Genomic DNA, 27395 nt, shown 5'->3' on the forward strand with positions numbered 1-27395 from the left:
ACCCAGGGGCTTAGACTCAGACTTGAAAGGAGGAGGTGAACTTGCTGGGAGGAAAGGTTCAAGTAGGACCGGGGATAGCGAGGGGTCAATGAGGTAAATAAGACCAACATCCATTCTATACTTGTGTAAAGTGTCAGTAAATAGGTAAAAACCCGTGTTGTATTTCAGAGAGATGCGTGGTGTCAAGCCATTGTAGATCCGCCCCAGTGAGTTTATTGTGGAGAACAGAGGGTTATTCCAGCCATCCGAGGATAAATAGCAAGTTTTACGCTATGTTTCTGCCCAGCTGAGCTTTCAGCTTGTGAATGTTATTCTCAGGCTTTCTAATTGGATTTTTGACATCTGTGGTACCCACATCTTGTCCTGTCAATCACACTATGTGTTTTCTTCTGTACTGTGGTACCAGGGAATCCTTTGAGGCCAGGTTCCTTTCTTTGGGACATACAGATGCCTTTTGAACAGAACATTTATTGCCTTGGGGTGAAAAGTTTTCAAACGGTATTCCAGGCATCCCATTTTGTCGTTTGAAACAGACTCTTTCCTTGTCATCTGTCCTTCAGTGACTATGTTCTATTCTAGCAGATAGCTCCGCCCCCTTTTAAAGCAGGCTGGCTTAGAATTATCTGTGCAGCCAGGGCAGCTGGCCTTGAACCCTGGGCCCTCTTGCCTTTAGGATACTAGGACTGGGGCGTGGGACAAGATCCATTCTGGAGCTGTGGCTTCGAACCAAAGACACCATCACAGCAGCTCACTGAGCACTGGACTCTGAGTCGGAAGGTTAACTCTTCTCTTTTTGATACATATTTCTTGTTTCTGTTGTTTGGAAGAATTTATCCCCATGGGATTTGTTTGGGGAAGGTTTGTGGTAGCTTCAGAGCAGCCTGATCTGGATTATAAATAAGAATTTGTTTGGCTGGGACATTTCCATGTCTCAAAGGCCTCCACTTCTTTGTCAAGGTGGTATTCACAACTCCCTGCACAGCTCCCTGGAGTTCTCTAGAGTGGCTGTAACTGTTCTTTTTTTTATTTTTTCTCTCCCCCCCGCCCCCCATGATGCTCGCTGAGAGTCACACGGGATTTGAACTTGGAAAGTCGGAAGTCCGCCCTCTGGCGGCGGGCACCAAAGCCGGTCGCTTACTTTTTAAAGTTTTTTTCACCACCCCCCCCCCCCCCCCAGACTCGCTGAGAGTCACTCGCTGAGAGTCACTGGCTGAGAGTCACACGGGGAGACCGCGGAGGGATTCGAACTAGGAAAGTCGGGCACAGTCCGCCAAAGCCGTGCGCCAACGCACGCTCGCTGGCTGTAACTGTTCTAACTCCATGGAAGCTTCCAGAATCATAGAGTCAGAAGTAGATTTGAGTGAAAGAAAAATATGCTGTAGGAATTAGTCTACTGGGAGATGAGTGGTGTTAGTAAATCTGAGATGTGAAGCACTTTGCTGTGAAACAGTAGACGCAGTGTACATTTTATTGGGAGAGATAATGCATAAAACCCGTGCTGTGGAATCGCTAAGGTACACACTTGTTTTACAGAAGGCATGGCGGGTAGAACTTTGGCAAGAAAAATAGGAAGAAAAGAATCTTGGAATATTTTACTTTTGGGAAACAGAAGTAAAGTAAGACCTAGGACAGTACTGTGTGGTTTCTCAGTGCTATGGGGATGAGGACCACGTCAGTGGCTAGTGAGCACCTTCTAGTGTGCTGGGGCTGGAGGTGGGCAGACGTTGTCCTCTTAAATCTTCTGGAGAATTCCTCAGTCTTGTTTCACAGATAGAGCCTTGGAGACTGTTTGCTTCACACTGAAGTTACTGGCTCAGGAACAGCTCTGTGCGTGACCGGACTGCCTCTCTTCCAAGGCTGGACAAGGTCTCTCTCAACACTGAGATTCTAGGTCACCTCTTAAGGCTTATGGGGAAGCACTCTCATTACCTTTTTATTCAAAGATCTGCTACTGAAATTTATCTTTGTGATCCCGAGGGAGAGGACCTCCTTCTCTGACTCTGTCTTTCATCACGAGGAACGATGATTGATTTAGGGGGTGTCAAAGTCTAAGCTCTTGGTTGACTAGGGCAACCAAGCCCCTTAGCGTTGCTGGTGGGATCTGAGAGGGTTTCGGGGAGATGAGAAAGTTGATGGGTTGGTAGTGGGGTTTATGGTGCTGTTAGAGCTTGATGCATTGACATGAGTGTTTCCTGTAGCCTCATAAAACAAGCCAGAAGGTATTACATCATCCTTTCTGCCATCCCAAGAGAGATCAGACTTTTTTCCATGCTTGGACTATTTCCTGATGGTCCACTCTGGCCAGCCCACTTTTCCAGGTGTACAAAGTTCTGAAATAGGTGTGGAGAAAAGGAGGAGAGGTGGGGGAGAACCTATCTCTCAGGTGTTTTCCCTGCTGTTCCTCAGAAAGACAAATGACTCATATAGAACAGAATACCCAAAACTCTCAGGAACAAGCCCGTGTAGCTTGGCAGTGTGAATGAATAAGCCAGTCATGCATCTCTTGGGTGGCTCGCAAATTTGTCGTCATAGCAGCTCTCCCAGTGAGGGAGGTCTGCTTGCACAAGTGTCAGCCCATGTCCCAACCCCAAGCTACCTGAGGAGGAGGGGCCAGTCCAGTCTAGTCCTTATTTATAACTCGCTCTGAGTGAGGGGGAGGGATCAACAGGTTGACTCCCTTGCAGGCTCCCTGCCGGAGTTACATTCACAAATGTTTCTGAAGCAGCCGGGTGGCTGCATCCTTCTCGAGTTCCTGGGTCTGCTTGGACTGGTTGGTGCAGTCACCAGAACATACTACATTGGGATTGTGGAAGAATACTGGAACTATGTGCCTCAAGGGAAGGATGTTATTACTGGGAAGAGTTTCTCAGAAGACAAGTGAGTGAATCCAGGGTCCTCACAGGCTCCCTCGTTAGACCTCTTTGCAACTCTGGGTCAGGGAGGTTGTGTTCGTTTGGTGGATATGATGGAGGTGAGCTGACCTAGGTGGAAAGGCAGGTTTCATTTCTGCCTGAGGATCCTTCACCAGGCAGGTCTGTAACTTGTGAGAGAAATCCTCATCTCGCTATATTCTCACTGAGCCACCTGCTATTCTTGACTGTGAAGAGACATCTGCTACCAGGTGCTTTGAATAGTAGCTTTTCCTTGGGGACTTCTAAAGGATTTGGGGGAAAAAAAAAAGAAAAAGAAAACAAAGGTAAATTTGTGAGAATTCAAGAAGTAAGTGTCAGAGCTGTTTTCCTTAGTGGTGTTTTGGGAATGTGGAGTATTTACCAGGCTGTATGCAATCTTGCTTCCCTTTTGTGTTGTAAGATGTAAAACGAGGGTGGTTAAAACAGAAGTGGCCATATTTGAAGAGCTTCCTGTGAGTCTATCTAAAAATGGGTCTTCTTCTGTTGAGCCATTCAATTGACTCACTGATCCATTTGGTCCCCTCATCCCAAAGGCCAATGCCTTCTCAATGCTGGAACTCATGACACATTTGTTGAAGATGGTGCTGGAGCATCTCTGGCTTTTAAGTTTAGCAGGGAACATCTCTCCCCTCCAGAGCTCAGTGTCTCCAACATCTTACTTGTTTGGTGGTCTTTCTCTGAAGTCATCTGCTGGCTCTGGAAACTGTGCCGGGGTGCTTTCGACTTTGTGGTTCTCGGTGTTTTAGATCTGGCAACTGAATTTATACTCCCTTCTTGATACCCAGAGCCCATTATATTCAAGATCTACTTTCTGTTTCCTAAAAATGAGATTATTTGCTTAAATTCAGGAATGGCATGGGATCTGCCAGTAAATCTTCTAGAGCCAACTCTGTCTAGAGGAAAGACCTAAGATCCAGTTGGCTTTGATATTCAACTTCCCACCATTCTAACACAATGGTGGCAGTCTTGTCCTGTCTTCTAAAAAAAATAATGAGGATTCTGCCAATTTGGTGGACAAAGAGGCTTTTTTTCTTGAGCTTTGTATTGAAAGTTTTTTGTTGGATTATTTCCAAACAAAGTATTTGATACACTCTTGTCCTCCAACTTTTGTCCATCATGGAGTGGTCTTTAACACATGAACAAGACATTAACGAGTCCCCTATCTCTGGAATTAGAGCTTTGCTGACAGAGAGAGAAGTCACTGGAAATGGGCCAGTGTGAACAACTAGCTATAAGGCATTAGACTATCAACATATATACATGGAACGTGATGTGGGCAGTATAGTGGTGGGTTTTATTTTGTTTTGTTTTGTTTTTTGACCCAGGACTTGTATTAGGGACTCTTAAATGCATATCTGCCCACGAATGTCATTAATTACTCCCATTATTTCAACCAGGAAGGAGGCTCTGGGGTTGACTACTTACTGTGGTTTAGTAGGCAAATGGCTTCACCAAACACCTGGCTTGGGTCCCAGGGCTCACGCTTCCTTTTTCCATGCTACCTACTTCTTGGAAGTGTTGACCATTTCGTCCCCAGCTAAACCCAGCTTTAAAGGAAGGGAGAGAACTTAGTGGCATGAACTTTCTAGAAAAGTCTTCAAGAGTGCATTTCGTTTCACCTGCTGCCCTCTCAGAAAAGCTGAAAATGGTCCTGAATGTTCAGTGGACAAATGGACTTCCCACACAATGGTCAGTGGCCACACCGACTTCCTGCGTTTGTGTAAAACCTCCAAATAACATAAATGCTCAAGACTAAATTTCCATAAGACAAGAAGAAAAGGGGGTCTCTCTGTGAATCTCTGCAATAGGAAGAAGGTGCCTTTAATAAAGGGCAATGCCATGAATGAGAATTCTTAGGTGAAAAAGAAACTAGACATGTGGGAGCCATTTCTGTGGACCAGATCTGAGTGGGGCAGCCTCACAACAGAGTTTTAACTAGATAGAAGTGGGTGCCTGGCTTTGGAAGCAGCTGGCACACGATGATGTCACATTGATGATAGCTGGGTTTCAAGGCTTTTATTTTTACAGAGGGTCATCTTTGTGAAGAACTACGGCTCTCTCTTGAAAGGGGAATGCAAATTAATCAATCCATGGTGCTTACAAAAGAGTTACAAGCCATGGCAGATGTCTCAGGGACAGTCACTAATGAGTATCTTTGTAGTTGGCAGACTTAACTGTAGTCTCTAGGACTTACTCGGGTCATGGTGGAAGAACATATATGAGCCCATCAGTCACACTCTGGACTCGCTCAAGCACCATGGCAACAGAGGAGAATGCCCATCCACATATATGGAATAACCTTCTTTCCACAGAACCGTTTCAGTGACAATATCTCACTGTATATTTAAAGCAAAAACAAGTCCCTTCATCAGGATGGACAGACTCCATCTTGGCAGGCCATTGTTTGGGGTACTTAGACAAGTGTTCAGCATTCAGAAGCCCCAGGGAGCCGTGTGCCCAATGTTCCACTATAGTACAGCAATCTTGAAAAACAATCTAGAACCGAGTTCTAGTTTTTGCTGCCTCAGTTTGCTGTGTGGCATTGAACATGCCACACTATGTATTGTTTTTCTAAATATGGCTAAGGGTAGAACTGAAATGAATCCCTAATCTTGAGCATCAGATTTGATTTTTGAAACCAAACGAAAAAAGAAAAATTCTACCTAGTTTTCCAATTCTAGAGCGATTCGGTTCCCACCAGCCTTGAAATCGAAGGCTCAGAAGACCTAGGAACGAGAGTGTGCCTATGTGATTGTTTTGGGAGGGTTCTGTATTTTATTTTATTTTATTTTATTTGCTCCCCATGTATTTTCAAAAGTAGATTTTTAAAAATGTGTGTCTGTGAGTGGGCAGTGCACGTATAGGCGCCATCAGAGGCCATGGGTGTTGGATTCTTTGGAGCTAGAGTTATAGGCAGTAGTGAGCCACCCACGTGGGTACTGGGAACCAAACTCAAATCCTCTGCAAGAGCAATATATGCTCTTAACTGCTGGCCTGTTTCTCAGGCTCCCTGCCGTATTTTGCAACGGCCAACTCCTTGTTTATAAAGTTCTCTCCTACAGCCCTGTGTGGATCTGTTTCCTTTCTAACCGGACTGGGGTCCTCCTGGTACACATGGGCTGTTCTTCTTCCACTCACCCCTTACCTCTAAAGCCAAAGTCGGAGCTCTGAGAGGATGGAAGGGAACAGCCCAACTCATTAACCCTTCTCACCAGAACCGTGTGTTGGTGGCCATACCATGTGTGGCAGGCCAAAAGCCAGACACTTCACATCTCTGGAATCAAAAGAAGTTGCTTTATCTACGTAGCTCCCCCTGGCTGATCTCCCATTGGATAAGAAAAATTAGAAAGGAAAACATAATAGGAGAAAAGAGAGTGAGTGTCAAGGTTTCAGCAGTGCAAGGACATTCGGAACCCTAAAGCCAAGCCTCTGCTTGGTCACAGCGTTCAAAAATACAGCTTAGAGTGCCAATCACGAATGATTCCTAGAACATACAGGATTTCAGAAGTGTGTTTTACTTAGAAACATTGTCTCTGTGTGCTCCTCTCCCTCTTCACTGGGTGGAATGGGGACACCGGCTCCTTTGATTTGCTTGGCATCACTGTCAGCATTTTGATCCATCTATGCCAGGCCTGCTGGGCCTCATAAAGAACTTAATTAAGGCGTGACTGTGCTTCAGTGGTAAAGCCTGGTCTTTAATGGAGCTGAGTGGGTCATCTTAGTTAAAGCCAGAGTTTTTCCCACAGATCTCATTAGGCAGGTGCTGTGTGTGCAGCTTCTTCCCAGTGGAATGTAGGGCTGTCTGGGGATGTGAGGTGCACATGGTCATGATGCTGGCTGGTCTCTGTCAAAGCCTCAGTATTGGAGAGGGTACTAGAGAAAGCTCACCTTACCATCCCCACAGCAGCCCATTGGTAGGGCAGAGTTTGAATAGGCTCTAGGTGGAGGGCCTATGATGTTCATCTGTCCGAAAGAAAGGCTGATAGAGGGAACAAGAAGGTGGCAGAGAGGATTCCTTAGAACAAAGGGAAGAGCTTCACTTCATTAGTGCCTGGTCTTGGATGAACAACAACCTTCAAGTTTCTTTCCTATTGGTATCAGTTGTGAACTTGGACAGGAGAAATGGAGCTGTTGATCTGTTGACATTTAAGCGTGAAGACCTGAGGTTAGATCCCCAGAACCCACATAGAGCCAGATGTAATTATGATAGTGTGCAAGTGTAATCCCAGCACTCCTACTGAGTGAGACAGGAAGCCAAGACAGGAGAATTCCTGGGAACTTAAAGGCCAGCTAGCCTCGTGTGTGCCATGACAAACAAAGGGAGATAGCTCAAATGAAGTGGAAGCTCAAGATGGTTGTCCTTTATATGTACACTGTGACACTTTCTCTCTCTCTCTTTCTCTCTCTCTCTCTCTCTCTTTCTCACGCACACACACACATACACACATACATAGACACACGCACCACCACCACCACCACAACAACAACCAGCTATTTATTCTCTCCCAGTTTTGGAGGTTGCAAGTATGAAATAAAAGCCACATTCTTTGTGGGTCCTAAGGGACAGTGTTCCTTGTCTCTTGGACGTTTGAAGGTGTCTAGCGTTTCTTACCTTGAGACCGATTCTCTGTAATATAGACCTCCGTTTTCATAAGGAATGGTTACCACTCTTTTATCTCAAGGACTTCTGGAGACTGGGAAAGAGAAAGACTGAGGTGACTATGTCTCTCTTTTAGTCTAAGAAAACAGTACCAGAAATGATCAAAGCAAACACTGCGTGAGTACTAGACACACTTGGTCACAAAGCTTTGAGGAATTTTTTAAGACACAAGTTCTGTGTACTCTGAGGGGCTTCCTTGAAAATCAAACGAGACAATGTAGGACCCAAGCTTCAGGCAGAACTACAGGAATTGTAATGAAGGGATTATATGAGAGCACATAACCTAGATGGCTGTTAACAATTACCCATCTAATTAGGGAAGGCGTGGCTTCAGAGTTCTAATGTGGAATCTGCCTCCGCCCTTCTTGTCCAGTGTTGGTCGTTCTGATATGGTCCTGTTTTCATTTTTGTGACTATAAGAGCCTCTTACCAGTGTGTAGGTTTCTCAGTCAAGTGTAAACTCTCTTGAGTACAAGGTCTGAGAGTGATATACCTTGGCCTCCATTTATAGTTCCAAACCTCAGTTGCTTCATGAAAAGTGATGGAAAAATCAACCCCAAATATTCAGGGGATGAATCTCTGCTGGGGTGCACACAGTTTGTGAGCCACGAACTCCTCAGACCCTAGCCTGGAAGCCCACCTCAGTATAATTGGATGGCTTCTGACCACTGCCAATCTTACTGGTGTCTGGAGGTCACTGTTTCTATCACAGTGTGGCTTCTCAGCCTTGGCAATGACAGCTGAATTCCCCACCTTGGCTTTCAGACAGTTGCTAACAGGGGAACTTCTGGCCCACAGTAGACTCCTTCACAGGAGAACCTGATACCTCTCTCTGAGTCAGTAGTTGTTCCTGTGTTCATCTCCCCATGAGCCTCTGCTTCTTGGGAAGGATTGCCTTCTAGAATTCACAGCGACAGGGCTTCTGTCCTATGGCTTCTGCACACACTGGGTACTCACAGACATTTGCTGTGTAGATGCTCAAACAAACTCTTGCTTCGGGCATCTTGCTTTCTTTTCTTCCTTCTTTTTCCTTCCCCACCGTTTTGAATGTTTTTTTTTTTAAATACTATTTTAAAATTTATTCTTGGTTTTTTTTTTTTTTTTGATATGGTCTCATTTGTTTTTCACTTTCAGTTTTTCTAGTCAAAAAGTTCACTACAAGCCAGGCAGAACTTGGGAGCAGAAGCAGGTAGATCTGAGTTTAAGGCAGCCTGGTATACAAAGTGAGTTCCAGGACAGCCAGGGCTACCTAGTGAGACCTTGTCTCAAAAAACAAGTAACCCAAACAAAACAAAACAAAACAAAACAAAACAAAACAAAACAAAACAAAAACAGGTCACACAGATTTTGTTGTATGCCAAGGATATCAACAGGAATGATTTGTAACTCTGGCTACTCACCAGAACCATGCATTCACCATCAGCCAGGTTACAAGGCTTGTTCACAGAGGCCCATGGGCTTCAGGAACAGCCTTTGTCCCGGAATCTGAAAGTCCTGGCTGCTTTGATCTTGAACTATCACTCCTCACAGAAGCCCTCCTGTCAGCAGAGGAGCAGAGGGTCTTACAGTGACACATACCCTCACCCAGAAATGCTCTGTGGCACTTCTGCTGACAGCCTGTGTGCTGGGAGCCTAGCGTTCTAACTTAGTGCAGGAACAGGACCTATATAACAAGAGGCATCCAAGCAAGCTCTGGAAAGTTCTACTCAAAGAATGATTTGGTAAGAGTGGGGAAATTATGAAAGCCACTAGTTTGGCAGGAAGTCTGATTGGGTGGCCCTGAAAATGGGACAAATGTCCATAGTGATTCCCGTGAGACAGTATCTGGTTACATCAGAGAACAACTGTTACAGAAACCCCAACCATGGTCAGACACTGAGGGACAAGACTGATACCTGTCTAAACACGTGCAAAACAAGTCGCTGTGTCACTCAGGGTTGAGCTGTGTGACATGCAGCCCTGCTGTGGGAAGTTAGCCACACTTTCCTCTCCTCGGTGCTCTGCCTCCTCTCTTGTTTGATGGCTTTTCCAGGCAAGTCATGGTGTAACATCCATGATCCAGAGGGTGATGGGGGAAGACTCTGGCGGGGTTTAGGGTTTGGGTTAGGACATTCTAGAAACAGTAGTGTGTGAGCATGTCTGCTCAGCTCATGTGATCTCCTGTGTGTGCCAAGAGACAGGGTGGAGAAGTATGGGACATCCTTCACTAAAGCCTGCTGGAGTGGCCGGGACCGTTGCACAACCTCCTACCCATCAGTCTGAGCGAAGAGGCATAGCAGTGAGTGAAGTTGTCACTGACTTGCTGGGTGACCCAGTGTCTGTCAGTTGTTATCAGGCAACTCTGCCCACGCTGGAGCTTGGTAGCTCGTGGGTGACTCAGTCTTTCCTCTAAGCCTGTTCAATTAGGGGCTCTACTTAGCATTCTCCCAACCCCCCAAGAAAACACAAAACAACACTCCCCCAAACAATACTTTAAATACGTTTATATTTTTGTGCACACAAATCTAAAGTTTGGCCATGGGAATCCATGGTTCCTTTTTGGTTTAAACTGTACCAACCCTAGGGTGTAGCCATACAGCCTAGACCTTTATTCTAAGTAGAGTGTTTTTACATTTTATAGTATAGTATTTTTAACAGTGAGAGTGAGTTTACATATATACAAAATATATATTCATATATGCAAAATAAACACCCCCATAGTATAATGGATAAACAGTCCCATCCCCCACTCTTGCCTGTGGTCTCTGTCAGGCATCCAGTGGCTTTAAGATACTTTCTTTGCATGTTCTCACGTGTCCATTCTTAAATCACTCAAGCGGATGGGTTGTACTTCATATTTTGGTCTTCAATGTTGGTGTTTTGGTGACAATATGGCACTGACACCCCCCCCCCAATATGATACAGATTTGCCACCCTGTTACTTACACAGACCCACTGAGGAACATGTCTGTCTTCTAGACGTTCTCTAGCTCAGGCACTCTCCACTTTTCAAACAAGATGGCTGCCTTGTTGGTTGTGTTGTGTAAATTGGAAGCTAGACACAGCTTCTGGGGCTCTGACCCTATGGCTCCTGGGATACTTACTCTTCTCCGGGAAGCTTTACTCCCACTTGAAGGTCCTGAAGCTACTGCTTCTACCGTCATGATAGCTTTCCTGACTGGTGTAGTTAGTGTCAAGGGTGGGCAGGGTTGGCATGTCCTAGTGTCCAGGGAAGAACAGTGAGGCAGCACCTGGGTAGATAAGTGATTTGGGGCTCAACCAATTGATATCTGCAAAGCTGTGTGTTCAGCTCTTACTTGAAGGAGAGGCTGACCACTGAGCAGAGAGGGCAGGGAGGCAGTGGTAACGCTTAGTCTCTCTTCAACTGAGCCAATGGAGCTTAATCTGTGGTCCACAGACCAGTCCTCCCTGGAGTTGGTTTTAGCGGCCACCTGTTATTATTAGGACACAATCCTTGGGGGTCTCCCGGACCTGTCCCGTAACTCCATCATAGGAAACTAATCAAAGCCTTTTTCTCAGCCCTGAACAAAGTTTTGCAAGTTCCTTCAAAGTCACTTCCAAATGTTATCTTCACGTGTACATGTGGTATATGTTTGTGACAGTATTAATTTGAAAGTCAGAGGACAACTTGTGGGAATCAGTTCTGCATTTCTACCACGTGGCTTCCAGGGATCAAGCCCTGGTCTTCAGGCTTGGTGTCACCTTTTCTTGCTATCCATCTTACTGACCCCATTGCTTTAGTGTGCCTTCAGTGTCATGTTACACTCTGCTTAGATGCTTTTGTTGTTAACTTGCTACTGTTTGTAATGGAAAGAAAGACAAGGTGACTGTAAGAGGCCAGCAGGCATTAACAGGCAGACCCAGAAAACTAAAGCCAACAATAGCATGCATTGAACTTCTGAGATATGGTGGCCATACACTGCCCCCTGGATCTGGGCATCATGGGATGATGCCTGTGTCATTTGATTAGCAGGGGCCCCTAGTAAGTGAGCAAGGAAGAAGTCTTTCCTAGACATAGCATGCCAGGAGAGCAATTGAACTGTGTGCCAGGCATTACATCATCCATATATAGACAGGCCACACAAGATTCTGAAGCATAATGCTGCCTCCTGTCTGGCCTGAGCTCAGACAAAAATCAACAACTCCAGAGCAGACAGCTGTGTGACCTCCCTCATTTTCCCATGTGATGCACCTCAGCCATGATTCCTTTTCTAAGAAGTTATTACCAGAGATGAAGCAAAAGATAAAAATATATGTCTGCCGTTCTTAAACATCTGGAGGATACTTAAGCTGAAGCATGACAACCCAAGCTCTTCTGCAAATGTAGCTTGCAGTGCTCTCCCACCTCTAACTTGGCAGTTTAGGGGAAGATTCAGAGGGACTTTGTTTGCTTGTTTGCTTATTTTAGGTTTCAAAGCAAGCAGCAATGCTTCCAGAGAATTTGCAGGAGAAAACTGAGCTTTAGGAAATTAGTAGGAGTTAGAATAGAAAAGTTATTTGTCTTTGATAAGCATACCTGACAAGGACAGACAGAGGACATTTTGGAAAGTGCTGTTACTGGTATCTTCAGAGAACACTGAGTATAAAGAGAAAGGGGGAGAGGAAGAATCTGGGGCTGGAGTGATGGCTCAGTGGCTAGAGAGCACTTGTTGGTCTTGTAGAGAACCTGGGTTGGATTCCTCGCACTTATGTAGTGGCTCACAGTCATCCATAGCTCCAGTTCCGGGTATCCAATGCCCTCTTCTGATCTCTGTGGCACCAAACATGCATGCGGTCTACATACACACATGCAGGCAAAATACTCTTACATTAAATAAATATATATGTCTAATTTTTTTTTTAAAAAGGGAAAGATTTGAATTGACTTTGAAAGATACTTGGAAAATTAGACACAGAAAAAGAATGTAAACCAACAACCAACCAACCAACCAAAAGCAGAATAGAGAGGGACGAATTGTTTGAATTAACCATCTAAGGGATACTGTCCATTAGTACAAGGATGAGATAAAGGCAGGACCTGGCTGTGACTTGTTACATCTTGCTGAACCAGGAAAAAAACCTGGTCCCCAAGGTCCAATGTCTGCTAAATAAGCCCACCTCCAAGAGCTTCATCAGTCTCCAAATAGTACCATTAGCTGGGCACACGAGCCTATGGGGTAAGTCTCACACACAGACAGATGTGCTGTGTGCCAAGAGCAAGAAGATGAGAATGTGGAGCAGAAGAAAGGAAACCAGGCAGGGAAGGAAATGAGGGCTGGCTTCCTGGAGGGGGACTTTAGCCACCCTGACTGAGCCTCTGGGTCTTTGGCTTCACTCATATGTCTCCTTCTCTGTCTGCTTAAATGTTTTTGCCTTCTGGAAGGTCCCCATCTTCTGCTCACCAGAGGATGAGTTTCTGGCTACTGGACATGTTGACCTCTAGTGTCATCACTCTGAGATACCTGTAAGGTGGGCAAAGTCACTGTTTAGACTCAAGACTGCTGGGAGCTTACAGCTAGTCGATACTGTACTAACATTTAATAACCCTGAGGGCTCCCGTTGAATGTAGTGCTAGAATTTTGGAATCTCCTTTTACTCCTTCCTTTCTTCTCTCAGCCTCTCCATGCCCTCATTGTGTTCTTTCCTTTGCCTGCCTCTTCTAAAATTTCTGTACCACAGCCATAAGAAGAGTCCTTAAAACGTGATTACCCTGTCAGGAGTGCTGTGCAAACCCAATGAGTGGTAAGTGTTTCCCAGAAAAATGGGAAGGTCTTCAAACTGGAATTGACATTTTCACCACCGACCAGCCAAAAGCACACATGTAGCCACGTGGACTCAACTTGTCAGTCCTGTACCTGGCATGTAACCCACATCTGTCCCTCACACCTCTCCCTCATTGTTTGCTCTGTCCGCAACTTGTGGGTATCTCCCTATGCTTCCTTTCTTTCCTCATATGCATGCATCTTCTTTTAACTATTTGTATTTCTAGAAAAGTTTTGGCTGACCTGTTAGATCTCATAGGAGAAGCTCCATTGTGCAATGCCGGTGGCAGATGGAGAAACTCACAAGTGATCAAAGTGCAGAGAGTATGTGTCTATGGAGTGTTCAGCCATCAACAGAACAAACAGGACATCTGTGTCACACACGAACATGCACAAACACATATATGCATGCTTGCACAGACAGATGCGCAGGCAGATGCACACAGGTACAGATACACAGGCGCATACACACATGCATACATGCATGTACACACATACAAACACATACACACACTCATGCACACACACACATATACATACACATTCACGCAGCTTGGGAAGATCATTGAGGAGGGGATAGAAAGACTGAGAGCCACGAGCTGGGAGGACCCGTGTTTAACTGTGTCTTCGGGGCATGACAAAAGTGCTGACGGTGACCTCACAGCAGCTCTGGTTGCCTGTGTAAGACGTGCACACGATCAAACCAGTTACCATTCTAGCACGAAGTGGGAAGGGCTCAGGAGCCCTTCCCCACAACTGAAGCTCACTGTTAGCTGCTGAGGGAGTGAGAGAGCTTTGCCTTCAGGGTTGTGGCTTCTGGTAGTCAGCCATGCTCCAGTGGATGCTCCACACCCAAGAGTATACAGGGGCGCAATATGGACTTGACAATTGTAGCTTTTTTTTTTTTTTTAAGAGGACATGAATTTGGGAAGTGGACAGGTGATTGCATCTGGATCTGGGAGGAGTTGGAATTGGAGGTGAATATGATCAAACTCATTGAATGCAACACGCAATTCTCAAGGAATTAATACAGATATTATATAAAAAAGAAAAGGTTTGCCTGCATTTGTTTTATCAGCCACTCAGTTAACACTGGGCCTCCCACAGCTTTGTCTAGCACTTGATTTTTCCTCGGTTAGAGGCCTTTTGGACCTACACAGCACAGCGGAGGTGTCGAGGGCCCAGTGTGAGATGAATGGAAGCTGAAGGGGTCGGGGAGACGGCTCAGCTACTAAGTCCTTGTCACACTGGTAGTCTGTGTTTTTAATTTTAGTGTTGGGGGGGGGGGTGGAGACTGGCAGGTCACCAAGGGCTCACTGCCCGGCAAGGTACTTGAATCACCAAGTTTAGGTTAAAGCAAGAGATCCTGTCTCGCTAACAAAAGAGATAGTGAGTGACTGAGGAAGCTACCTGAGATTTGACTCTGTCCTCCACACAAATGTGCACAATGTTTACATAGACCAGTACACACACACACACACACACACACATGTGTACACATAGATGTACATACACACTCCACATGCCCCCACATGCACACACAACACACACACACACACAGAGAAGTATGCATACATGTACACATAACCCCCACATGCACACACACATACACACACAGGTATGCATACATGTACACATATACCCCACACATCCTCCCACATGCACACACACCACACACACATGCACACATACATGTACAGGTATGTATACATGTACACACACCCCACATATCCTCCCACATGCATACACAATGCACACACACATGCACACACACGTGTACAGGTATGTATACATGTACACACACCCCACACATCCTCCCACATGCACCACACACCACCAACACACACACAGAAGTATGCATACATGTACACATACACCCCACACATCCTCCCTCATGCACCACACACCACAGACACACACCACACACACATGCACACACACATGTATACAGGTATGCATACATGTACGCACACCCCACACATCCTCCCACATGCACCACACACCACAGACACACACACATGCACACATGCACACACACGTGTACAGGTATGTATACATGTACACACACCCCACACATCCTCCCACATGCACCACACCACACACACACACACACACACACACACACACACACACACATGCACACATGCATGCACACACAATCACAAGTTGGATGGGGATCCTGTGGCCTATAATGTGTCATTCACAGCGAGACTTCAGAGCACTTTGCTCTTCTTACAGTTTGGTTGTGAGTACTGTTTGTGTCTGTTGACTTGTCCTTTCCACATTGGCAAATTAAAAGTAATTTTAGTGAGGCCACTGATTACGGTGAACACCAAATTAGAAACGCTAACAAGCATTTGATGACCCTTTAAGGACAAGCTGTACAGTTTTTTCCTTGAATTGCAACTGAAAATGTTTTCCTTCTTGCTTCCAGACTTGCAACCTTATTTCTGGAGCGAGGGCCCAACAGGATAGGTGGCATCTACAAGAAGGCGGTTTATAGACACTTCACAGACGGGAGCTACTCCACGGAGATCGCCAAGCCCCCCTGGCTGGGGTTCCTGGGTCCCATCCTGAGGGCAGAAGTGGGTGATGTGATCGTTATCCACCTGAAGAACTTTGCTTCCAGACCTTTCTCTTTGCACCCTCACGGTGTTTTCTACAACAAGGATTCGGAAGGTGATTTTCCCTCCCTTCTCGGTCTCTGGCTCTTGTTTCTGTTTGGTCACACAAGTAACTTACTGACATTGTCAGGGTCAGAGAGTGCACTGGTACTAATGCTTGCTCATTGTCTCCCTCTGCTCTTCCCCTACTTCTCTTTTTCTCTTTTTTCTTCTCTTCATTTCCATCTCTTCTTGCTTTTTTTTTTTTTTTTTTTTTTTTTTTTTTTTTTTTTTTGAGACAGGCTCTCATGTAGTTAAGACTGACCTTGGACTTCTGGTCCTGTTGCCTCTGCTCCCAAGTGCTGGGATTACAAGTGTACAACATCACTCCTGGTTTTATGTGGTGCTGAGGACTGAACTCAAAGTTTCACCCATGCCAGAGGAGGATGCAACCAACTGAGCTACATCCCCAGCCTCCCTTTTCTTCTTCTTCATGTTTACACTGAACAGGGTTCTGAGCCCCCACACCCCCTCAAGCTGACTGGCTTTCCTACATGCCCTTCAGGAGTGTCAGGAAACACTGGCTGAAGGCAGCTTGTTCTTATCGGCAGTCCTAGACTGGCCTATGGGATGGCTATCTCAGTGCTGCCTGTCTCCACTGCTGTTTCTGTGGCTTCCTTTGTGTACATTTCTTTCTTTCTTCTCAGCCCTCAAGAGTTTCTTGATTGCTTGTTAATTTGAATAACGAAGCAGTTTTGTGCTAGACTTTTGAGAAATGAAGATTTTCTATCCAGTATATATGTTTGTAACTGTCGTAGGTTTTCTTTGTGATAACAAATACCTAAGATGAACCAACCCCTAAAAAGAAAGAGAAGATTTAGTTTGGCTCCCAGTTTGGGAGGTTCAGTTATATCTATTGGCCTACAGCTGTTGGGTCCATAGGAAGCTGCACATTCTGATATCCAGTGTGTGATCTGGTAAAACCACTTGCTTCATGGGTGAGAGGGGGAAAGGTGACAGGAGGAAAGAATTGGGTTCACTGTCTCTTCAATGACCTGAAGACCTTCCTTTAGGCTCTACCTCTTAGCTTCACCAGAGGAACATCACCTTACCTCAGGAGCACAAGCCTCTGACGTTAGGGGAAAGTTCAGGTCCACCATAAAATGGTACCACCCACTTTAAAGTACCTCAGTTACAGTTAAGACAATTTCTCATAGGGATGTCCACAAACATATCTCCTTAAATTCTATCAAGTTGACAATGAACACTGGACATCACATATACCATACCACATGACCAGGGACACAGCTCAGTTGACAGAAGCTTGCTAAACACACACTTACAACTGTTTGATTTTTAGCATCTCATAAAGATGGTGTATACCTGTAATCCTAGCACCTTGGAGGTGGAGACAGGAGGACCATCCTTAGATATATAATGAATCTGAGGCTAGCCTAGGCTACATTTGCTCAGTCTTTCTCTCAAATATATATATATATATATATATATATATATATATATAAAAATTTATATTTATATATTTATAACATATATATTTATATATGTTATATATAAAACATATATATAACATATATTTTTATATATTATATAAAACATATATATATATAAAACATGTATATATATATAAAACATATATATATATATAAAACATATATATATATATAAAACATATATATATATATATAAAACATTTATATATATGTTTTATATAATATATATACATGTATATTTATATCACTAGCTATTTAGGCATCTGTGAAGATCATGAGCCCCTGCCTCAGGAAATAGATTTGTTTCAACTCAGTTCAGAGGATTACTAGAACAACCTAAATCATCCATAAGTCCCTTCTTTAGGAAGCTTTCTCTGGGCCCTGTCTTATAGGTATGTCTCCTATGTTGGGCTTATTCCACAGTAGTTGCCAAGCTGGTACAGTAAAAGAGATCATTTTGGTTTTGGTTACTGTTTGTACCTGTCTGTACCTTAGAACAGGTGTTCCTGGGGGCCGAGGCCAATCTGCATTGTTCTGACACTGTTCCCAAATTCTCACCCAACACTTGTCAACTATTCTCTCAAAACTTCCAGCACTTCCCCCCACAGCTCAGTATCGACAGTGTATAGGAAAAGATGATCCCCAGGATGCATGGACCGTGTTCTCACAGCTCTGTTTGTAGGGGTGTAGGCTGTGAACCTCGAAAGGGGAACACGAAAGGGGAGGGAAGGAGAGATCTTAAAGGAGAGGAGAGAAAAAGAGCAGATGATGGAATCTATGTGACACGGAGGTAGAAGGGAGCAAATCTGAAGGAGGAAGAGACAAGTAGGGGACAGGGGGTTGGAGGGGTTGAGGAGGGCTAAGAAGAACAATGTGTGTAGACAAATGTCACAGTGAACCCCATGACATTGTACGCTGATTTAAAAATAAATACATAAGTACAAAGAGCCGTATAAAATGACAGGCTGTGACTTGACATCCTGATGGTGCCCTGAAGAGCAGGAGCCTCATCAACCGCCAACAGCGCCTTCAACTTTGTTTCCAACTGTGGTTCTTCTTGTTAAACCCCAGACATCTCACTCCTTACGGAAAGCAACTTTCCTGGTTTCTCTCGGATGGTTTGTTGGTAGTGTATAAGCCAGAGTTGACATTGTCCATTAGTCTTGTGTCTTCCCGCCTGGGCGAAACGTGTTCATTAGTAAACAGTAGCTTCCCCGTAATTTGAGAATGTAGCATCATCATGAATAAAGATGATTTAACCCTTATTTTACTTGTTAAACTGGTGAAACTTCAGGATAAGTTAATAATAGCAGTGGCAAGAGTGGGCATTCTTGTCTTGTTCTCAGTTTTTGGAAGAAAGCAGTTAGTTTTCCTTTTTTTTTTTTCTTTTTTTTATTAGATATTTTATTTACACTTCAGATGCCATCCCCTTTCCCCATTCCCCCCCCCTTAGAAAACCCCATCCCATACCCCCTTTTCCTTTTTGCATTTATACATTTTTTTAAAAAATAATGTTAGTTTTCCTTTTAATTATGCATGATGTTAGCCATGTGGTTACCCTGGTGGCCTTTTATTGAGTTAAGGAAGAAGTCTTCTATTCCTAGGTGGCTCAGAGTTTTCCATGGGAATCCTGGATGTCATTAGATGCATTTCTGCTTCTTTTGAGGTGACTGTGATATTTACCCCTGAATCTGTTTATATGTTGTATTAGTTTGCAACTTTGATATCATGAGGGTAAATCTTATTTGGCCATAAAATACTAAATGTCTTAAATATCTAAATATTGATGGGTTTGATCTGCTAATACTTTGCTAACAACAATGAACCAGCTCTCCAACCTCAGTATAGTGATTTTAATAGCAGTGTTATTTATTCCTTTGACATGCAGTGTTTTAACTGAATTAAGGTTACAAGTAACTTTCAAATACTCCATTTATCATCTCCTGGATATTAATTAACACTTGTACTATTTATATCTAATATACAAAGAAAATAATAATAGTTTGAGATGTATACTAAATGATAACATACATATTACTACACACCATTATAATGTTGATTTCATCATCTTACTAAGTTAAGAACTCTGTATACAGTTAAATAGCAAGTGCAGTTACCCAGGGACCATGCTAGCATCCTGGGGTGTGTAGGAGCCAGGTGGGCTGTCACAGTGAGAACTCTAGGTTCCCTCCAGCTCTGTCCTGGTTTCCAGCAGGATTTCCTCAATGCTGCCATTAGGATTGGAAATGGAAGCCCAAGAACAGTTCTACCCAGGAGCCCCTGCAGGTCCCCCTTCTATATTACCCGACCTGAAATATTGTAACCAAGCCTGTGCTGTGGTACAGAGGGGTGCATGTTGCTGCAAGCCATTTGACACTTCTCTACTGAAAAACTGAAAACTGGATGATCCAAAAAAACAAAAACAAAACAAAACAAAACAAAACAAAAACAAAAAACATTAACAGGTCTGGATTGTGATCTTTTTCAGGTTGTTGTTTGCTTTTATCTTTATTTAGAGAGGTGCCAGACCCAGTCTGTGGATCTGTTTTCCTGAAAAACTATGTCCATTATGCTTCATTCAGCTTGGGGTTTTACTTTAAAGACTAGACTTTCGGGTCTGCATAGCTTAGTGGCCGGTAAGTCACTGGACAGAGGCTGTGCTTCGGTGTCTTGAGGCAGGGGGTCCTGTGCCATGAGTGGATCGGACAATGCCCTTCAGATTCCAGCTGTTTTCATCCGCTCTCACTTTGACTTTCTGGTAGGCCCTTTGTCTCTTCTCTTTTTATAGTTCCTCTTAAAACATAAATATTTATTTTATTTGTGTGTGTGTGTGTGTGTGTGTGTACGTGTGCATGCTCAAGTCAGCCAAAAGAAGGCATCAGACCCTCTGGAGCTGGAGTTGCTTAGTTGTGAGCTACCCTATGTGGTTGATGGAGACAAAACACAGGTCCTCTGCAAGAGCAGCAAGTGCTCTTAACCATTGAGCCATCCTTCCTTGTATTTCTCTTTGTGTACAGACAGTTTCACTGTCCGGCCAGGGATCTGTTTGTTCCAAGCATCACTATGACTTTAGGCTAGGACAGACAAATCATTATACTTTCCTCTTGCTCCCCAGATCATTCCTCCTTTCTAAATAACATTGAAGTTTATACAGGAACGCCCACCATTAAAGACCAAACAATGTCTCTGTTTTACCATGGCTGCAATAGCTGGACCTCATTCGTGACCATTTGGATCAAACTACTTCTTGGTGCTGCTAAGGGTGGATGAAAAGTGAGACCAGAGCAGCCTGAGTCAGGGATGCTGCAGGGCAGCCTGAGTCAGGGATGCTGCAGAGCCCCGCTCTTGCCCAGTACTCAGCGGTTGCTCAAACACCAACAGTGCTAGGTGCTCTGTTTCCAGGGAACTGAAACACGTTTTTACATTTTTCTTTAACTGGTGTGTCCCACCTTGTAGTTGCCACCTACCTCCCAACCCTATCCCCATCCTGGGAATAAACAAGACCTTTGCACTTGAGAATACGCTTTCCAGCAGCTTCGTGCCCTCCAGCCTTAGAGTCATCTGGACTTGCTGACCTCCTACCTCTCCTTTGATCAATTTCTATCTTGGTTCTCGGAACAAGCTTTGTAGTCTTGAGGTCTCTGCTTAATGCCACTTAGTATTTACTGTGAACCAGACACTGCTGAGTGCATAGTAGGACTGCAACAGTGAATGACCACATGGTCAGCACCTCCTAGATGCTCTTCCAGGGGAAGAGTAGAGAAAGGAGCTTGGAAGCCGACCAGTGCATGGGACCAGCATCACTTTCTTACTTTATAGCCACACTTCATTTTGGATCTGAAATAATATTTTTCCTCTTGAACACTGGCACCAAGCCTTTCTGTGGGGCTCTGGCCTCTCCATTTCAGTGGCAGCCACCAGAAGCTCTCCGTAAAAACAAAGCTCACACAGTGAATTTCGAATCAAAAAATTGTGATTCATATCCGTATGTGTTTCATAATCAAAACAAGAACAGGAATCTCAGTTGAAGCTTCAAGACAAGTCACACGCCTGTTGGTCGACTCTCCTCACATCTGCCTCCCGTGTCTGTCCATGTGGCAACCCAGCCATACATCATACTTACAGGGCTTTGTATAGAGATACCATAAGGCAATAGCGTGGAGTCATTCTTTCTTCAACAGACATGTATGGAGCAGCCCTCACAGCAGGCACTGGTGTAGACCCCCTGGGTACAACGAGTAATAATAAACCCTAGTCTGTGGCTTTTACAGTCTAACACGAAAGCTATAGATAAATCAAGCGCTTGCATGTGTCCTCTGCCATTTATACATATGTTTTAAATGTGAGCAATGTTATGACCAAGCACTAGGCACTGTTTTTTGAATAGTTACCCTATTCCAGTACCAGTGACAGGACCTTTTAGATGTTATGTCACATAAGCCCCCATGACTTTATGTGGTAGGTATTATAATTTTCATATTTTACAGGCTGAAATTAGTTTTTTTAAGAGGAGATTGCCAGGCCATCTAGCTACGACATGATCGAGAGAAGGTTTGATTCTAGGCTGTCTAATTTCAGTGGCTTTGCTGTCCTTGCTCTGAATGCACTTGGAGAACTGACTTAGTTCAGAGGGTTCAGGGTCGCTTGAGCCAGCCCATGCTGATTGTGGAGATCCACACAGAACACATTTGATCTTCATCTCTGTATTCAAGAAAGATTGTGGGATGACTAAGCAAGGAATGAGAGACTAGAGTTCAGATGAGAAAGAGAACTATTACCAGAGAGGAAAATGATGCAGGAAAGTCAGCTAGGAAGTGACCAGAGGTGACAGTTTGGTTGAGTACTATGATGGCACAGGGGGCAGAATGGATGAATGTGAGAACCAGTGGAGGGGGAAGGAAGGGGAGGCAGGGGAGAGTAGTGCTTTTACTTTAGACCATTGGCTTTGACTATTGGTGGCTTTGGATTCAGGAGGCTGGCTAAAGAGCAGGCTTGACAGGTGACAACGCACAATGCACGCATTCCGGGAAAGGCGCTGGGAAATGCCGCCTAGAAAGGTGTCAGTACAAAGTGTAGGCATGAAGTTCAGGTGTCTTAAAGCCAAGGTGACCCATGTGCCCAGTGGATGGCATTGTGGCGAGGGGTACAGTCATGGAGGGTGGCGTGCTGGGCATGGGAAGATGAAGCCAGCATTGTGTTTTATTTTGAGAGTTCACATGATGATGAATGGCAGGTAAAGATGAAAGAGCTAGAAATACAGACTGAAGAGGAAAGGCAGGGAAGGTCACTGTAGGAATCACCTTGGGACTCTTTAAGGAGACTCTGGGAGTTAGTTGATAGAGAGTAGCCTTCTGGAGTTTTTCTTTACTTTATTTCTTCATAAAATTAAATCCTTTATCAAGTTAAAAGTAGTAAATCACAGTAGTCTAACTCTGAGTAAAAACAGCCTTGTTTAAATACCCTCACCTCTTATTGAAAGACAATGCAGAACTCATTTTAAAAATACTGCCTTTGCATTTTATTCTTGAAAACACTGAAAATGTAATGTATTACATATGTAATGTATTATATAGAATGGACTCTTACATGATTTTTTTCTCAGAACCTCTCACTAGCAATTGTTAAGTTTCCTTTTACAGAAGAAAGAAATAATATAACTTATTCATATTTCCCTAATGTACATTAAGTCTATGTCTAACAGTTAACGCAAATACAACATTATTCTTGACAGGATCTAATTAATCAAATTTATATCTTGCTTTTTTATGGAAAATTCCTCTGACTTTATCAACACATATTTCTGGCTTTTATCTTTAAGTGTTATGTAGTATACAGTTGTTGAAAGTTGGTATCAAAAAGGAATTTATTTATTTATTTTTAAAGATTTATTTATTTTATATGAATACACTGTAGCTGTCTTCAGACACACCAGAAGAGGGCATCAGATCCCATTACAGATGGTTGTGAGCCACCATGTGGTGGCTGGGAATTGAACTCAGGACCTCTGGAAGAGCAGTCAGTGCTCTTAACCACTGAGCCATCTCTTCAGCCCCATCAAAAAGAAATTTAGTTGAAGAAATAAGTATCAAAAAGGTCCAGAGACTCTCTCTTCAATGTTTTTGATAGAAAATCAGACATAAATTGTTTCAAATCTCACTCACCTATGTGGGAAAGTGTTTACTTATGAAATAGATAGTGGTATGTACCAGATTGGGTTACACTGAAGAACAGATGTTGTCTGTCTGAGGCTGTAGCTCAGTGGTAGGGCCTAGCATGTGCTTGAGGTCCTGGCTTCAGTCCTCAGGACCAATTGGTATACAGTACGTTTAACTATTGTTTCCTTCTCTAAACATCAAATTACACTTTTATGGTAAAAATTGTTAGGAATATAACATTAGATTGGAACCATATCTCTCCTTAGAGTTGCCGTCTTATTCGACGTTGGCTTGTAATATGAGCCCCACTCATTAGCATGTGGTCGATATCCAATTCATTATTGATGGATGAACCATTGAGTGACGGCAGTGGACCCGGAGCATGTCCGTCTCATTCTCTGTCCCTAATAGTCCTCTGTACTTTTCGATAATAGGAAAAGTCCTTTTCAGGGGAAGACCTGAAATTCCTGGTCCTTCAGGGCCCCTTAAATCCTTCTCATTATGAAGCTGATCCATTGTCATCTGATGATGATACTATGCACTGATTAGTCACTTGCCTTCTGCATACATTGTCACACGATTTCATGCACTGAGCTTTTCTTAACTGAAAATTTCCATGCAGAAATCTTAGTGATGAAATGTAGCACAGGGTAGCCTTCCACATCTTACCTGCTGTGTGATTCCACACCTCACCTGCTGTGTGATTCCACACCTTACCTACTGTATGATTGATTCCACACCTCATCTACTGTGTGATTCCACACCTTACCTACTGTGTGATTGATTCCACACCTTACCTACTGTGTGATTGATTCCATACCTTACCTACTGTGTGATTCCACACCTCACCTGCTATGTGATTCCACACCTCAACTGCTGTGTGATTCCACACCTTACCTACTGTATGATTGATTCCACACCTCATCTACTGTGTGATTCCACACCTCACCTACTGTGTAATTCCATACCTTACCTACTGTGTGATTGATTCCACACCTTACCTGCTGTGCTGTTAAACCTCCTAGGTCTCTGCCTGAGGATTCTGATCCCAAATTATTCTTCACACTGCTTTGCTTTAGTCTCCAGCTGTCCATGTGCCCCTAATACCTATGCCAGTCTTTCTCACAGGATGGTGATATCTCTGGAAGCTGGGAGAAACCAGAAGCCTCCCTTCTCATCTCTTGTGAGATGAGATGAGTCTGCACTAGGCCCCCAAGTGGTACCTACTGTTTCTTCTGTCCCATCTCAAGACAATAACAAGTGAGAAGAACTGAAACCCTTCAGACTGGTACAGCAGGGTCACCAGCATCTTTATTAGGACGACTGCTTTTGGGAGAAGCACTCTGTGCATTTCCTCGCTGAGCTCTCCTGTCTTTGCAGGGTAGATCTCAGCCTTGCAGCTTTACCAGTGAAAAACCAGGTTACTAAGAACTCAGTGGGCTTCACCTCAAGTTCTAGAGCAAATACATTTAAATTCATTTACATTTGATTTCAAAGCTCTGCCCTCTCCACTGTAACATAAAATCGCTGGGTTTTAATGTCATCTTTCCTTTTCTTTTGGCTAAAAGGAGCCTTATACCCAGATGGGACATCTGGAAGGAACAAGGAGGATGACATGGTCCCCCCTGGCAAAAACTACACCTATGTCTGGCCAGTGAGAGAAGAATATGCACCTGCTCCAGCAGATGCCAACTGCCTGACCTGGGTGTACCACTCACACATTGATGCCCCTAAGGATATCTGTTCCGGGCTAATCGGACCTCTGCTGGTGTGTAAGGAAGGTAGGCAGTCCCCACCCCCTAAAGCTTCTTCCCAGCTGTGTTGATTCTTAGGGAGTAGCCAGGCCTCTATGTTCTCAGTGCTCAAGACTTCTGCTTTGGGACTTTTCTACAGCCTTGTCATTTATGCCAGAGCTGGCTTCTACTTGTAAGTTGTGGAATGTAGGTTAATCCTTGATTATCCCTGTTGAGTTACTGAACACTGCTGGCAGGAGAGGGGCTACCCCTAGGGTTTAGTTTACCTCTAATGGCTTTTTCTTTACACTCTTGATGTTCCTTAAAGGTGTACTGAACAGATACTCAGGGGCGAGGACTGATGTGGACCGAGAGTTTGTAATCATGTTCACTCTTGTGGATGAGAACCAGAGCTGGTACCTGGATGACAACATCAGGCAATTCTGCACTAGTCCAAATTCCGTTGACAAAAGTGATGCTGTTTTCCAGAGGAGCAACAAGATGCATGGTGAGTGTGTACCATGGTACATGACAGGGCTTTCTGCATGATGAGTACTTCAGGGAAGCAAGATCCATGGAAACCCTAGACCTCATTCTGCAAGATGTGTGGGTTTGGATGCCAGTGATTCGGTATAAGACACAACACACTCTGAATCTCAATAGTCTGAGAAAGAAAAGAAAGGCCATATACACCAGTTACATTGAGTAGGACAGACAAGACATTGGTATAGAAAATAGAGGGGAAACATAATGTTTTAGGAAGATGTTTAAAGCATGTGTCTGAGGAGGCCAGAAGGAGGCGTTGGATTTCCTGGAACTAGAGTGAGCCACAGTTGAGGGTGCTGGGAATCAAATCAGGTCTTCTTCAAGAACAGCAAGTGCTCCTAAATACTAAACCACTTCTGTAGCCCCAAGATAATATTTTGATTTATTCTTTAAAATGTTCACACATTATACATAGTGTATCTTGGTCATATCCACTCTTCCTCTTTCTCTTAAGATCTCTGTCATAGTTCTCCCAACCTCATATCTTACTTTTAAAATTTGTCTATTTTTAACTTACCAAGTCCAGTCAATGCTTCCCATATATGCGTGAGCATGGCATGGCAACCTACCAGGCCATGGGCAGCCTACCAATGACCATGCTCCCAGAGCAAAGGGGCTCTCCCTCCCTCCATATCCACATACCTGACACTCCTGATTGCCTACCCTTGTCTATGCTGGGGTGTTCCAGTGTTAATCCTGTACAAGTACTACGGGTGCTAGGTGCTCATGAGTGCCTCTGCCACACCCCATCCAGAAGGCAGCATTTCACAGCACCCTCCTGTCTGGTCACTCCATCACAGTGCTTTCTGAGCCCTTCCAGGGGAGGGTTGGTAAAGATGTCCCATTTAGTGTCAGCATTCATAGTCCCTTATTCTCAGCACTTTAAATACTGGGGTTCATTTAGATTGGGGATTGCTGCAGGGAAATATTATAGCAGTGACCCACACACGGACTGTCTAGCTTTAGCCCTGCTCCCATCTGTAGGGGAGTGTCTTCCACTGGTGTGTTTGTGTTTGTGTTTGTGTTTGCAGCCCTCAACGGATTCCTTTTTGGAAACTTGCCCGAGCCTGAGATGTGTGTTGGTGAATCCGTGTCCTGGCACCTGTTTGGGATGGGGAACGAGATAGACATCCATTCCATCTATTTTTACGGTAACACCTTCATCACCAGAGGGCACCGGACAGATGTTGTCAACCTGTTTCCAGCCACCTTCCTCACAACAGAAATGATAGTGGAGAATCCTGGGAAATGGATGATAACCTGCCAAGTCAGTGACCACCTGCAAGGTAAACTAGATGGAGGCTGGTGTGGAGAGGCTTGAGATGGGGCCTACTGTCCTGGACTACCAATCCAGGATTGGGTTCTATCGAGTCACCTGGTCTCTTAAATAGATTACAATATGCATCGAACTATTTAGCATCTGCAAAACACAGTGTGCATTTAGCATCCTCCATATTTGTGTATTACGATGTCCTTAAGATTAATTTGAAGCCTTAAAGGAACTTAGAAACTAGTACTTCAACTTTTACAAAGT

At 44.1% G+C, this 27395-nt stretch overlaps 1 protein-coding gene across 2 annotated transcripts in view; it reads left to right on the forward strand.

The window, feature by feature from the left end:
* Positions 1–1522: 1522 nt before the first annotated feature.
* Positions 1523–27395, forward strand: part of Hephl1 (hephaestin like 1) — a 63833-nt gene continuing 37960 nt past the window's right edge. The window contains exons 1-5 of one of the 2 annotated variants that reach the window (XR_013107758.1): positions 1523–2877; positions 15748–15992; positions 25151–25363; positions 25644–25823; positions 26893–27147. Coding sequence is in view for 1 of the 2 variants with exons in the window: in XM_076926030.1 (XP_076782145.1) it covers positions 2711–2877; positions 15748–15992; positions 25151–25363; positions 25644–25823; positions 26893–27147 (1060 nt within the window). In the remaining variant the exon portion in view is untranslated. The remainder of the gene's footprint in view (positions 2878–15747; positions 15993–25150; positions 25364–25643; positions 25824–26892; positions 27148–27395) is intronic. The other variant, XM_076926030.1, reaches the window with a different exon arrangement.

The sequence above is a fragment of the Arvicanthis niloticus genome, chromosome 27, assembly GCF_011762505.2.
Source record: "Arvicanthis niloticus isolate mArvNil1 chromosome 27, mArvNil1.pat.X, whole genome shotgun sequence".
Classification (NCBI taxonomy): domain Eukaryota; kingdom Metazoa; phylum Chordata; class Mammalia; order Rodentia; family Muridae; genus Arvicanthis; species Arvicanthis niloticus.